The sequence below is a fragment of the Nothobranchius furzeri genome, chromosome 16 (assembly GCF_043380555.1).
Source record: "Nothobranchius furzeri strain GRZ-AD chromosome 16, NfurGRZ-RIMD1, whole genome shotgun sequence".
NCBI lineage: Eukaryota > Metazoa > Chordata > Actinopteri > Cyprinodontiformes > Nothobranchiidae > Nothobranchius > Nothobranchius furzeri.
In genome coordinates this window covers 39,043,552-39,058,997 of record NC_091756.1, presented here as the reverse complement: position 1 = coordinate 39,058,997, position 15,446 = coordinate 39,043,552, and the positions used below count along the sequence as shown (strand labels likewise).

General features: G+C 41.1%; 1 protein-coding gene across 1 annotated transcript in view; it reads left to right on the top strand.

The window, feature by feature from the left end:
* Positions 1–4,181: 4,181 nt before the first annotated feature.
* kcnh4b (potassium voltage-gated channel, subfamily H (eag-related), member 4b) overlaps positions 4,182–15,446 on the top strand; it is an 80,328-nt gene continuing 69,063 nt past the window's right edge. Inside the window, exon 1 of the mRNA XM_015963078.3 lies at positions 4,182–4,773. Coding sequence (XP_015818564.3) covers positions 4,698–4,773 — 76 coding nt within the window. The 5' untranslated portion in view covers positions 4,182–4,697. The remainder of the gene's footprint in view (positions 4,774–15,446) is intronic.

The window sequence follows — 15,446 nt, the reverse complement described above, 5'->3', positions numbered from 1 at the left end:
TGAAAATGTGGGCACAATTTTAATTGTCAAAAATTCCAGCGAATAACCGACCCCCCGCGCCGCTTCAGGTGTATGACGTCATCAATAACTAGTCAAAGTCGACTCAATTTCCATTACTTGACTGTTGACTTTAAAAAAATTAAGTCATGCAGCCCCTATCTCATCGTGTACTGTGAAATAATGTAAGCAATACGTCTTTTTATTTTATGCTAAGCACACCCCCTGCCTCCCAGAGCTCCGTTCAATAGGAAACTGAGCGCTGACCAGAACTAACCAATAGCGTTAGACTATCGCTTACTTGCTTTAAATTTAAGGAATACCTCGGCAGATGCAGAGTTGATGAACTTTTCAAGGACAAGTAAGTCTCTGAAATATAAGTTTATGAGAAAACAACATGACATAAAAATATTACTTGCAAAACAATGTGTTCAAGCTCTGTCGGCTACAGAAATACATTTACAGATACGTGAAGTTGCCACCTTAAAAACATAGGAGTGTGATATGCTTGTTAGCCACAAGATGGTGCCATCAGATTAGAGAAATACTCCAGAAAGAAGCTTTAAACTGAAAATGAAACTTATCTCCTTGCTGTGTGTAACATCTTAATCTAACAGCTGAAATGTCTCCCCAGCCTTCATTATTGTCTATAGAATTGATTCATCACCAAATTAAATAAATCAGCTGTGTTCATTATCTAAAACATGTAGGAAATGTGCAGGAAGCAGACCAGCGCCAGGTATGCCAGCTCAATTTTTTCTAGGTGCAACAGAATGCAGCCACCACTCTGAAGTTGCAAATGCATATTCTGGCCACAGGGAGTGTGGGTGTCTGAGTGACATTTTGTCAACCCTTTAAAGGGTCATATTAGCACATACTGGTTCAAGAAAGGATTAAAAAGTTGCATAGTATGGCTTTAAGATTGTAAAATATGTAAATCACTTTTTCTGTTCCACATTTACAGTTCACAGTGTTATTCACATCTCTGGATTAAACCAACGTTTGGAATTATTACCATTTAAAAATGAAAGGGGACGCAGTCACAACAGAGCTTCATGAGTAACGGTCAACATTTGAGGTCCTGCTTTGTTTTTAGGGCCCTGCAGGGCATGCTCAGGTTTTAGGATATCTGTTTGTTTTATAATTTTATCTGTGATTGTCAGCTCCTTGGGCCTCCACAAAGGTGGTGGGAGGTGCTATATAAATAAATAATGATGATGCTAGTTCAAACAACATTTTTTTCACTCTCATGATGATTATTTTCTCCACATTTGTATTATTCTATTTTAAAATTAGCTACTATTTGTACACATTTAAGTAAAAGTGTAAAACTTAGAACTGTTCTTTGACATCTCTCTGGAGCTTGTCCTGTTTTTGTGGCCACTGGGAGGTGCTAGTCAGCCTGTACAGTATCCGTCAACCTTCCTGTTTACTGTAGCTGAGCTGCAGTGTTTGCTTGTGTAAACAATCATCTGTTGGTCACATCTCCGACAGTTAAATGTTCCATCTCTGTGAGCAGTCAAGCCAGGGAAACCAGGAGCACTTTTATTTTTCATGTGTAAATCACAGCTCTTTAATACTGACCAAACCGAACGTCCCTGTTGTTAAATAAAATTTTAGACAATGTGCACCTCTGCTCCTGTCTGTGACTGCCTGTACTGTTGAGCCTCAGCCCTGCAAGTCTTCATAAAGTGGGCTAATATTTTTAGAAATGTCCTATTTCTGCACGTTTCACATAGTTCTCTCTGTATTTACAGTCCACAATGGAAACACTATGGATCATCTGAGCATCCGTTGATTTCTGAGCTTTAACCTCATGTGATGAGTTGTCACTTAACAACAAGCTCATGCCACTGTGCATGAATATTCAAAACCTTAAGTTAAAGTATTTGGGGCATCACATGTTTTTGTTTATTGTTAATCTGGTTTGACCAGTGTGGGTTTTTCCTCAGTCTGCTGTTGCCTCCACGTTCCTGCTAGATGTACAGATGCAGAAACACTTTGAGCACGTGATCACACATCTGCTCCCGCACTAGCTAAGTCAGTGTAAACTGCCAGGATCTGAGGATGACAGGCCAGATTCCTCAATGAGTTTGCTGTTTAATTCAAAGGAAGGATGGTGACTGCTGGCTGAATTAAATCAGCCACAGAGCTGCTTCAGCTCTCAGGATTAATGCAGATGAGTTTCGTTGAAAACTAAGTTGATAAATGCGGCTTTTTTTTCATAGTGTCTTCTTAAAGAGCTGGGATTTATGGTTGTTGTAGTTGGGATCACATTTCACCTGACCCTTTGAGCATCATCACTCAGTCATATTAGACTGCAGAATTGATAGTGAGCATGTTTAATGCATAAGCCTCTTTATTAGAGACAAGCAGAGACAGACGAAGTACAAGAAGACGAGACAATGAGAGGTCATTAAAAATAGAAAGCAGTGAACGTCTGCCAAAGCCTGAACCAGATCCTCGAGGGGGGAACACTTCTCTAACAGCCTGCAGGATGGTCTTCCACTTTTACCCTTTTCTCTCAAAATTTTCTGAAGGCTTCATTTTATGTTTCATTTGTTTTAACCGTATAAAGCAGGAAAACACCTTGCGTTTCTGATTGTTTGTCTGATTGTTTTCTTCATGCATTTGGGTTTGTCTGAGTTTGTTCGTTAACCCTTTCATCATCCTCAGGGTCATTAACAGCCCATGTTTGACCTTTGTGCTGCTGTTCTGCCCTGGTTTTGACAGCAAAGACTATGTTGTCTCATCTGATGCATCACATCCTGGTTTTATTCTTCCCCGTCTTCTTCTTCAAGACATTCTTCATCTTCCAAATCAAATGTGCCCTGCAGGAAATCAGGAAAGAGTTGAGCTGTGGCTGGAACACAGAGAGAACGAAGGTGTGTGTCAACTGCAGCACATTTAGAGACTGAATGTTGATGTTTTAGTAAATAATGAGGTATATCATGCGTGAAAGTGTGACTAATTTTAACTTTGTACCTACTTTTCATGAATGATGAGTGTGATGTTTGCCCCTTTCTAGTACTAGTGCCACTTTAAAGTAGCAAAGCAACATTTAAGGGAACGTAAAACACAATTCTGGGTTACTTCAGATCATGCTCGTTGGAGCCTTTTTATAACTTTCAGTGGTTAGTTGTTGTCAAGATCAGGAAAAGTAGGTTTATTTTAGTCAGAAGAACGTCACAGTCGATCAAAGTCCTGCTTTTAGGTTGCTCTGAGATTTGTTTCAGGGTTTTGATTTCTTGATGAAGCTCTGTCTTTGTTGGTTCGACCCTTAAAACTCCATATAAATCATATAATCAAAGCTGATCCTGACTTACGTAATAACGCTCTCATCATCTTTAAATCCCTACAAAAATATTTAGCCTCTCTGGCATTCTGCCATTCTGCCCTTTTTTCTGAAAAAATAACCATGTTTAAGTAAACACACCAGCAAGTGTGTCTCTATAGGGCTGACACATCTAATGCTGGAGTTTCTGGAAGAAAATTAAAAAATAAAAATATTTCTAGTGTGGTTTTACTCCCTCTGAAGCTTTTTCTACTTGTTCTGATATTGTGTGGTTCTGCTTTTACCTGACTCAGGTTCATTGATCATCGTGTTAAATATTTCTAAATAAAACATATTTTTAAACAATGAAATATTCATCATAATTAATATTTAATGACAATCAGATTAACTGACTTTACCCAGGGTCATCTTTCCCTGATAACAGTAACTTTAATGAGATTACGAGTGTGTTACCGATGAGCTTCTCCAGTGCCTACAAGTGTTTGTTCTGCTGTTTGCTCGTGTCAAAGTGATGTTTGGTGAGCTAAGTCCTTGTGGAAGCATCTTCAGACTTATCCCTTAAATCCACTCTTTATCTCACAGCTTTAATTCTGCCTCTGTACGCGACAGGGCAATGCTGAGCAGCCTCGTGAAATCATCCAACTTTGTCACAGACATAAGACACAAAAAGCAAGACTCCCCATGGCATACCAGCGCAATGATTCTCGGTCCAACTTGGTACAATAGCTTTCCATGGAGGCAATCCGTCTTTCCCTGATTTGCAGACCAGCACACAAAAGCTGTCGGCTGATAGTGGCATCGCGGGGTGTAATGGTGCTGTCAGATGCTCCATGAAAGAACTCTGCCTCCTCCTTTTCACGCACCTCTCCCTGCTTCGTCTCTCTCCGTCCCTATACCCCCACCTCAGACAAGAGCAGGTCCCCACAGAGGATACCAACGTCTCATTGGCTGGCGATGCACAGGAGCGGATGAGGAGGGGAGAGAGCTCAAGAAGATGTAACTACTCTGCCACAGCATCCTCACAGATCACTGGGCTGAGGGATGTTACAGACGGGGACACACGCCAGTGGTCCTCTGTTAAAAGCGAGGCACAGCAGGATCACAACTGCTCAACGGAAAACTGCAGCTTGGCAACACCTGGGACTGATCTTCCCACTTCTTCTGTTCCACTGAACCTCTGAAATTTCGGAGTGGACGATATTAGGATGCTCTGCTGTCTTGCAGAGAGGCGTCACTTTGAAGAAAGTTGGCTTCTGTCTCTGTAAACATGTGCTCCTACGTCCAGCACAGGATCATCCCCCTGAAAGTCTACTGCACCTGCTGAGACATCCAACAAGACACCTGCGGAGCACCTGAGATGGTGTGACATCCAGCCAGCTGTTGGCTGTCCCACATCTGGGTGAAGATGCCTGTGATGAAGGGCCTCCTGGCCCCACAGAACACCTTTCTGGACACCATCGCCACACGCTTTGATGGCACCCGTAAGTACAAAGCTTTTAGATCGGCTTACAGACAACCTGCTGTTGAATTAAGTAAAAGAAAACAGAAATAATTCAGCTGATTTTGGTGTTTTTATGTTAAAAAGACATTTTTTGTGGCTCACTGATTGCCAGCTACTCCATGTCTTCGTTCTTGGTCTGTGTTTTAGGGTTTTGGATCTTTTATTGTGATACAAAGTCAAGCGATGCCCTTCACAAAGCATTAACAGTTGTTTCAACCATTTTGTTTTAAAAAGCCACTGCAGCCTTTAGGCAGCACTGTCATTTCTGCTTGCATTTTGGATCTTGTTTTGTACCTTGTGCGTCCTCTGGGAGCCTGCGGCTTACTGTAAACACACGCTGTGGGGAGGTTTGTGTTTGTTCGTGTGACGATTCAGCTTGTACTCCCTCAGGTGGTTGCAGCAGCCTGAATTAAAGTCTCTCTCGTAGTGATTCTGAGAACAAAATCTGCTTTTCAGAAGAACTTGTACAGTGACTATGGGCCAGAGTGTATCTAGGGTGTGGAAACAAACTCACATAATACAGAAAGTGTCATCATTTACAGTAGATCTGCTCCCTCAGAGCTCTCAATAGTTTACCAGGAATTCACTGGACAAGTGTCAAATAGAAGATAAATACTCAGTGTTGAATTCTACTTCCTGTTCAGGTGACAGCAACAGCCTAAACAGGCACAAGTGAAACTGGAAAAATCTGAATCTAGTGCCAAAGTTAATTAATGTCAGTTAATTATCGTAGACTGAGAGACCATCTAAAGGCTCAGGAACCCTTTGCAGGTGTTCTGGATTCATTGGCTGATTAGAGCGTGACACTTTGAGTCTAGAATATTGAACCTTTTCACAATAATCTAATTGTCTGAGATTTTAAATGTGGGGTTTTTGTCAGCTGCAAGCCATAATCATCACAGTTATAACAAATAAAGGCTGAAATATCTGGCTTTGTATAAAATGAGTCTGTCTCATATATTAGTTTAACCTTTAAGTTGAATTACTGATATAATTGACTATATTCAATTTTTTTTAAGGTTTTACCTGCAAACCCCCTATGACTGAGTCATGTATGTCTCTTACAAAACTGTTTCAGCGCTGAAAAAGCAGCTTTAGCTCTTTAGAGGTTTTCTAATTTGAAAATAACAGAATATGTGTATTAATAGGAGGAGCACTTGTATTCAGAGAGCAGCAGGGTCAGCAATAGGAGACATAAATGGAAACGATTTGCCCATGGCTGAATATTAAGGTTTATTAGAAATTGTACAATCATGACAAACACGTTTTGCTTCCTTTGGAGGCATGCAGGTCTTTGTCAAAGGGGGTTAGTCTCCCTTTTCTCCACCCGCCATTCCAGCCCTGCACATGAGTGGAATAGAATAGAATAGAATTGAATTGAATACAACTTGGGCTGCACAGTGGTTAGAGCTGTTGCCTTGCAGCAAGAAGGTCCTGGGTTTCGCTTCCCAGCCTGGGATCTTTCTGCATGGAGTTTGCATGTTCTCCCTGTGCATGCGTGGGTTCTCTCCGGGTACTCTGACTTCCTCCCTCAGTCCAAAAACATGACTGTTAGGTTAATTGGTCTCTCTAAATTGTCTTTAGGTGTGTGTGTGTGTGTGTGTGTGTGTGTGTGTGTGTGTGTGTGTGTGTGTGTGTGTGTGTGTGTGTGTGTGTGTGTGTGATTGTTTGTGCTGTGTGTCTCTGTGTTGCCCTGCGATGGACTGGCTCTCTGTCCAGGGTGTACCCGCCTGATTGCCCATTGACCGCTGGAGATAGGCACGACATATGAGCTGTGCATTCTGATGAGTGGTCTAAAAATCTCAAGGCACTCTGACACATGAGGAATGGTGTAGCTGATGTGTGCACAAGTTTGGGCTCCTGCAGAGACGAGCTAGAAGACGAGGGGTCGTGCCCCCGTGTTTCTGAAGAGTCCTTGAGCTGGACAGGGACTCCCTGCATGCAGTGGAGCGCTGCTCTCTGACTGAATCTCTTGCTTGATCTCTTAATGCTAATGAGCAAAATATCTTCTGGGTTTGGTGTTTTTCCTAATGTGTAGCACTGTTTCATATTCATTAGTACCCTGAACTGACCAAAAATAGCTTCCGATCTTTTATTAAACTAAACCCTGCTTCCAGTGCCTTTAAATCACGGTTGATGTTAATGTCTGGAAACATGCTGAGCTATTCAGAGTACTAAAGTGTCAAGGACTCTTCCTTATTCACATCTTGTGGCATTTCAGTCCTGCAGCTCTAGTTTATGAAGCTCTGGAAATGAGCTTCCAAAAGCTACAAACGACAGGCATATCTCATCTTTCTTGCCTAGCACTAAGTAGCACGGTGTTTATACTTCCCCTGCATGTTTGAAACAAAATAATCAAATACTTCAATCTGGGCTGAATCGACAATGTAAGTCAAACGAAGACTGGCAGCAGCAGTGCACTTTCTGCCTTTCTTGAAGCCACCACAAGGCTGTGGCTCCTCGAGGAGTGGCATGGAGCCCAAAGCTCAAAATAGCTTCCTTCCTGTTGCCTGGGTGACAGGGTCCCGCCACTTGACATGGATGATGCTTGAACAATTTGGTGTTTTAGAAAAAAAAAGATGGTCCACCAAAGGGAAAACACTTGAGCCTGCTTTGTAATCAAGGACTTTTAGACAGCAGCTGGTCTCTTGTTTTAGGCGGGCCTGTCTTAGAACAAGCACCCTTTGTGAGCAATGCAGATGCAGTCTGTGTTCAGTTCAGAGGCTTCAGCCTGCAACAGGTAGAAGCTATTGTCTAACAGTAGTGGTTAAAGTTGGTATTTATTAATCTTCTTGATCTTCATCCTTATTGAATGTTGAAATGACACTAGACAGTGTGTTTTCTGTGAATGCAGGTGCACACTTTAAAGTTAAAGGTGTGGTTTACTGAAAAAACATTTTAAATGTATTTTTGAATATAATCAATCACTCTGAGTTTTTTTATGCAGGCTGAACATGAAAACAGTCTCCTACACCTATCTCCTGCATTAGCTTCTGATAGAAAATAGACGGTGAAACTCTAGGATTTGAAAACCCTGACAGATCTTCGTCACGCTGTGCATTAGCATTCATAGACTCACCCATCTTGACTCATGACAGGGAAGACTGATGTTGGTTTAGCGTCCAGGAAACGGCAGCGGATGTCTCGGCTAGTTTAATCTAACTGTTAGCATTAGCAATGGTTAGCGTTAGCAACTTCACCTGATAACAGAAGTTCTACAGGCTTGTGTTATTTGCGGAGATAAAACACCCATAATGCAAGTCAGTGGAGTCATGTTGCTGTTATCCAATCTGGGGCAAGATGTCCAAATATCACAAAATAAAACTCAAAATCCTGCCGTCTTAAGCTCAGCTTTGATGTTGCAGACCTGGCCTGCTAAAACAGGGGTTTGTGGGCTATTTTATGCCCTGAGTTCTGCCTGAAAGGCATTCATGCATTCTAGAGACCACTGCAAAATTGATTAAATGTGTAATCAACTCCTTTAAAGCATGTGTAAATAAGAATTTGTAACATCAAAATGAACTTATGTTACATTTCTAGGGGCATGAAACTGAACACTTAATGGGGATAAACAGCAACCAGATAAATGTGATTTTAAAAAGTCAACACATAAAGGTTTATAATAAAAATGGCTGTCAGATAACTGCTATATGCTGTATTATTAGTAATGATTTGTTTTATACAATGAAAGATTAATGTAAAGCTATGTTTAATCTAATTAACACAGAAGTTTTGTTAAACCTTGAATCACTTACTTCTTGATGTTGCCATTATAAATCCAGAAGAAGCGTCATAATTTCGCTGATTGTCTATACTCTTCTCTGTAATGATTTGTTTCTAAAATCATGACATCTATCTCATATTAATCATCTATTGAGCCGTTTTACCAGTTGCGTTTTCTTCAGGCTGTCATCATGTATAACACTTCCTGTGTGCGTCACTAGGTTAGGGTTCCTCAGGATCCAAAGTATAGACTTGATACCGTTTGACCTCAACACTCATGAAAACAAAGCAATTTGGAGTTGATTTTAATTTAATACAACCTGGAGGGAGAAAATTGCACAAATGAATCATGTAACTACCAGCCCTGCCCTGCAGGCTTGTGCTTTCTGTGTTGATGTAATGAGATCTGTGATTGTAGGTTTTATAGGCTTTTGTTTCATGATCTCTGAAGGGAATTTCTCAGAAGTCAAAGGTCACGATGCTCAGTGTTTACTCTTTTTGTTGCTTCCTAGCATGAAACCCACAGTTCCCAGAATTGCACTGGCACATTCTCTATGTTGTAAGTTACAGATGACATGTTTGTTCTCCTTTTACATCCATTCTCACCTCCCCAGACTTGCTTACATGACCTACCTGACAGCATTTTCATACTGACAACAATTCTCATGCTGTGGGGCAGCGTGAGCACATTGCAGCTGCAGGCAAAGATAAGAAGCGGGTTTATTTTCTCCTAAACTTGGCCAGTAAAACCAACCAAAAGGGAGAGGAGGAGTACTTTCAGACTGAACGTTACGGAGCTCTTAGTTATCCAAGAACTGATCTGAAAATGCAGCTGCAGAAACACATTTGACTGGAGACCTTTATGTTTCTTTAACGCCATCAGCATTTAGTTTCACTGAAACATCGGAAAAGGGAAAAGTCCTCAGATGATACTTGAGCGTTCTCAAGGTTGAGTCCCCAGGTGCATGTTGGGGGTTTTATTGAGCAAAATGCTGAAATAAATCTGCTTTTAAACTGCAGGTCTCCTCCACCTTTCACAGCAGCTCCTCCTCCACCGGTGTGTGGATTTAGGTATGTGTGGGTGTGAGGCTTTGTGAAGCACTTGTTCAGATGGGGAAAAAAAACACTACATGGCTGCACTTGTTTCAACTTTTGCAGGATTCAAATCCAAATGGCCAAGCATCATGAGCTTCATTCCTGCATCACACTGTTATGATGCGGCCTCTGTGTTGTTGCTAGCATTAGCATGCAGTCTTATATTGTCAGATTACAGTTTTTGGGAGTCAGCACAGATGTGTAATTAAGGGAGCCGCGGCAGCTGAGCGAACACTCTAAGCAATATCCCTGAGAGGATTACAGCCCTAGAGTTGAGGCACTGTCACAATGACACATGGACAGACTCAGAGTGCTCATAAAGTGGTTCACATGGGGATTGAATTGCTTCTTTATGAAGTCAGAGGCAAAATAAGCATGCTAAAGCAGAATTTGGTCAAAATTAAACTTTATTGCTCACTACAAAAAATATAAAATTATATATATATATATATATATATATATATATATATATATATATATATATATATATATATATATATATATATATATATATCTGCTTTGAACAGTGAGCTGTCTCTTGCTGGGTCTGTGTTTTGTCTTGGCTCTGTAAATTGTGTGGGTGGAAAAACTGTAAGCTAAGCTGTTAGCACCCTGAAGCTAACAGGAGAGCTGCTTTGAACAGTGAGCTGCATCTCCCTTGCTGGGTCTGTGTTTTGGTGCCTTGACTTGGCATTTGTGTTGGGTTGGAACAACCGTAAGCTAAGCTGTTAGTGACCTGATGTTAAGCTGAGAGATGCTCTGATCAGTGAGCTGTCTCTCCCTTATTGGGTTTTGTGTTTTGCCTTGCCAAAGGTAAAATTTTCTTTCTCTGGGCCTCAGGACCAATGACTAAAACTTCAGTTTTGTCCTGGTTGAGCTGGAGAAAGTCCTTTGCCATCCAGGATTTAATGTCTAAAATGCAGTTAAAAAGTGCGTCCATTGGCTGAGCGTCATAAGGAGACACAGAGATATACAACAGTGTATCATCAGCATAACTGTGAAAATTGACTCCATGTCTCCTAATGACACTGCCAAGAGGGAGCATATGAAGGTTAAAAAGCACTGGGCCTAAAATTGAACCCTGGGGCACACCACATGTAATCCCATGGACCCTCGAGGAACAGTTATCCAAACTCACCATAAAAGTCCTGTCTGTGAGGTAGGATGTTAACCATCTGTGGACAGCACCAGAGAGGACGATCTGTTTTAAATGAGTTAAAAGAATGGTGTGCTTTACTGTACTGAAGGCAGCACTCAGATCCAGTAGAACCAACACAGTCGCCTTCCGTTTATCATAATTCAATCTAAAATAATTTAAAATTTTCTAAATGGCCATCTCTGTGCTGTGGTTCACCTTAAAACCAGACTGAAATTTCTCTAGGACATTATGAGTGTTAATAAAATCATTTAGTTAATTTAAAACCAACTTTTCTAAAATTTTGCATAACCCTCCCATTGTCTTTATGGGTGACCCCACAAGGAAAGTTGACCATTGAGCAGGATTGATGGTTTATCCCTTGGGTCCATGTGGTAGGGATGAGGAGTGAGCACCACCTCACCCCTGCCACGTGGACCTCAAGGGATAAACCACCAATCCTGCTCAATGGTCAACTTTCCTCACGGGGTCACCCATAAAGACAGTGGGAGGGTTAAAAATGGTAAGTTAGACACCGATTTTAGACACCCAAAGCTGCCTACGTCCAACAACAAGGTTAATATGTAAAATTCAAGGGTCACAATAACAGCTGTGGTCATCTTCCACCATAATTTACAAAAAAAATTCTTTAAAAATCAGACAATTTCTGGATTTTTTTTCTTCATTTTGCCTCTCATATGGTCTAATTATGATGAAAATCACAGGCCTCTCTCTTCTTTTCAAGTGGGAGAACTTTCACAAATGGAGGCTGACTAAATACTTTTTTGGCCCAGTGCACGTGTTGTTGACTCTTATTGGAACGCATGTCTGATGAATTGAAACTTAGCAAACTTAAGCAGCATAAAAGTTTTTTTCTCCTTCTTTGCTGTTAAAGCAGTTACAAAGTGATTTATGACTACACATGCATTTGACCTGTTTAAAGAACCAGTTTAACTTGCTGAGTAGAGATACCTATTCTTAGGTAAATATTATATAAGCTGGAGATAGATGTGGTCGCTCTGCAGGTCTTGCTGGCTCACAGAGCCACAGTGTCAGGAATTTATGGAACATAAAAACAGGACACTTCTTTTCTCTTTTAACAGGAGAACATTTCTCATAGAGTCACATTTTTGGGACAATTTACCCTAAAGATGTGTGGAGGCAAAGTTCTTGAGCTCTTTTTTAATAGGGTCATGACTTCATTCTAGAAAAAGCTTCATAAAGTTTCTTTTTTGGAAATCTATATTTTTAAAGATGTGCAGAACACTAAAGAGCAGAAACGAACAGTTTCCTCATGTCGAAGTCTGGGTAATGGAAAAACCACAACATAAGCATAATGCTCCTCTGGCTGTTGATGGATCTGACTAATGCCTGTCTTTTTCTATAATTCCATACTGACAGTTTAGTTGTCTCTCACTGCACACCCAAGAAAGGTTGTCACAGCTCATGAAAAACAGCCCCTGTGGACTGCTTTCTCCTCAGCCCAGCCAATTACAGGGCTGGATCACTGAAAGCACAGTAGCAGCTGTTTAATTCTTTTTCTTTTTAGACTTGTTCTGAGCAGAATCGGGATAATTCTGAGTCATCAGTCTCTCCTGGCATTTAGAAACGCCTCTCCTCTCTGGTTTTTCAGTTAAACCTCAAAGAAAACCAGAATTTCATCCTATAATTGTGAAATTGAAACCAAAAGCACGTTTAATTCTTACATGTGCAATTAAGTATTTGAATCAAAAGCATCAGTTATCAAGGTGAGGTTTATTCTTCCGTTTTTCGGTTACTTTGAAAGCAAGAGCCCAGAAACATCATGTCTTTGAAAGTCATTGTTTACCAAAAAACTCTCATTGTTGAACTGGTTCATTATTTTAAACTGCTAAAGAAATAAAAACTACATGAAAAAAACTCTGGAAAAAGCTTAAACACTGCCTTGATTAATCACTCTATGAATCAAAGCCACATGCAGCAACTGTTCAAAGGGTAGAAATCACCCATTCATCTCTTAAACCACTCAGGCTCAAAATAAGTTTTGATAAAAGGATGAACAACTAAGTCCTTCAGGGTACATCTGAGTTAAAAAATGCTCATGAAATACGTATGTGGCATAACCAGGTAGGTAGGTTTTAATGTTGCAAATCTTCAACGCCTGCCTCCAGAGGGTTAAACCACTCATTCTTCAGTATAAGGCCACAGGGAGCTGACGTCTGTCTCCAGCAGTCAGTAGGTGAGAGGGGGGGGGGGGGGGGGGGGGGGACAACCAGGTCTCCGGTCTATCACAGGGACACACACTTTGAGACAAATGAGACTGACAACCACTCAATCGCTCTCATCTAGAGAGTCATCAGTCATCCTAGCAAGCGTGTTTTCAGTCTGTGGGGGAAAATACCAGAGAAAATCCATGTTTGCTAACTCCATACAGAAACATCACAGCAGGGGTTCAAACCTGCAACAAACTGCAAGGCAACAGTGGTACCAACTGTGCCACCATGCCGCCTTGGAGTGAAAATGTGATCATGACTTAAGCTTCAAAGGGGGCAATTTAATTTTATTTGTTGTTGCCATACCTGAAAAAGAAGAGTTAACCAAAAGCAGCTCTGGGCTGTGAACAGCTCAGTCAAAACTTCAAAACTCTGCAGAAGTTCTAAACAACCTCCTAATTGCACCTACCAAAATGCACGTCATGAATGGACTTCATCATGTCTGCACAGTTGTTTCATTTCAACAAGCTGCTTGTGTTTAGGAAGAAAAGGATGAAAGTGTTGGGATCTGGCTAGGACTGAGCTGAAAAGAAGCGTCAGTTTGGGTGTAGCAAGGTGTTATGATCTAAGCAATGAGTGACTGGCACTGGGTTCTTATAGAAACCATGGTACATAGCTCGAAAGGAAACAAGAGTGGTGGATCCAGAATAATGACAAGGGCCCTACAGAAAGTCGACAGTTCAGGAAAATTGACTTAACCTGGCAGCAGCCAGATCTCTATGTAGCCCTGCCCCGTGTCGAGTCTACACATTTTGGATTCTCCTGAGTTTGGAAAACTCCAAATATCGTGAGAATCTATCTTGCAGCACACGGTTAAAACTGACTGGCTGGTCTGAAAGACTCTGGACAAAGTTCTAGAGAGTTGGTTGGAACAAGTTCAGCTGGAACAATGATTGAGCCCCGGGCAGTAGTCGAGTACTTTTCTGATCTACTCCCAGGCTGGTGTGGAGCGTGCTGGGTAGTGGAGTCCAGAAGCTGGTTTGTTCTGAGGGGAATGATGAGTGTGATGGAGGCTGGCTAATGGAGTTCTGGGGCTGGTTTGGGTCTGAGGTGGAGGAGTTTTGGGGTGATTACACGTGGAGTGGAGGTCGGGGAAACAGATCCATGACAGAAAGCTCCAACCTGATGTGAAAGTCAACAATTTGAACAAAAATGTACCTTTGCAGTACGTTCATTTCTAGGATGAAGATTTTACAAATTAAATTCCAAATGAAAAGAAACAAGGCTGAGAAATGTTTCATTGTTTTGCCTTGCAGAAAACCCAAAAGAATGTGACTTCTATTCTAATTGGCATTCTTGTCATTTGAAATATTAAAGCTGAAGTGGAATATTGTTCTAAATATTTGATTTCCAAATGTATTTTTCTATATGACAATTTTAACTTTGGTGTAAAGATGAACAAAATATTTGTCTCAAAAAAAAGGCTTCACCCCAGCAACATTCTGCTTCAGCTCATCAAGGTCACATGCTTCTGACAAACCGAGGGAGTGTGTGTCACCACATTCCACATATCAGCTAGATGAATGTATGAAGGTATCTAGAACAAATATAAAACCTGAGTGCTGCAGCCTGGAGAAACTGGGATGATGTCCCATAACGATGGATCGGTGCTGCGCTGCAGACACGGCTCAGTAATGAGAACTGTCCGTGGTGCTGAAGGCAAGAAAACAGCAGAGCCAAAAAGCTAGAGGCAATTTATCAGCAAGTGCAGTTTAACATGCACCTGTGAATGCCTGCTCACCATTTTACACACAATCCACAACTAGATGTTAGAATCATATCCTCACATCACCTAAAGAATCTCACAAGCCACTTGACAACTAATTTGTGCTTTAGTAAAAACCCCGTTCAGCTGTTTTCTTTTGAAAATTATGTTGAATTCAAGACAGATTCTTTCACCTGCTGTCACCAACCTGCCCGCTGCAAACTAAAAACGATTCTACACTTGGGGTGATGTTTACTTTCACTGCAGAAATATTGACACTAAAATGACAAGATACTGACGTTGATTTAAAGGTGCAGTGCACGTTCTTAAAAATAGCAGTTCCAGCAAGTTACATTTAGAAAAATCAAATTAACAATTCAAATGTCCGACCCCCTTTTTCATACTCCCCCCTAAAGTCGCTGAATCTGATGGTTGCAGAAAATGGTACAACATCTGCTTGCGACGAACTCATGTCCAAACATGAGGCACACTGTTCTGTTGACAGAGCTAGCTGAACTGCTGTTAAGGTAGAAACTTACAGATCCAACCCGAAACCAAAACCTTTCACACCCCACACCCCCAAATTTAGCATGCTAGCTAAGATAGTGTGTTGATTTTATGGTAAAAATAAATAAATAAATAAATAAATAAAAACGAAGCAGTTTTAGCTTCTTTGGTTTACTTTTAACTTCAAAATCACAAGAGCTTAGTGCCACTGAAGGTCTGGGGACCCGAATGCTCCT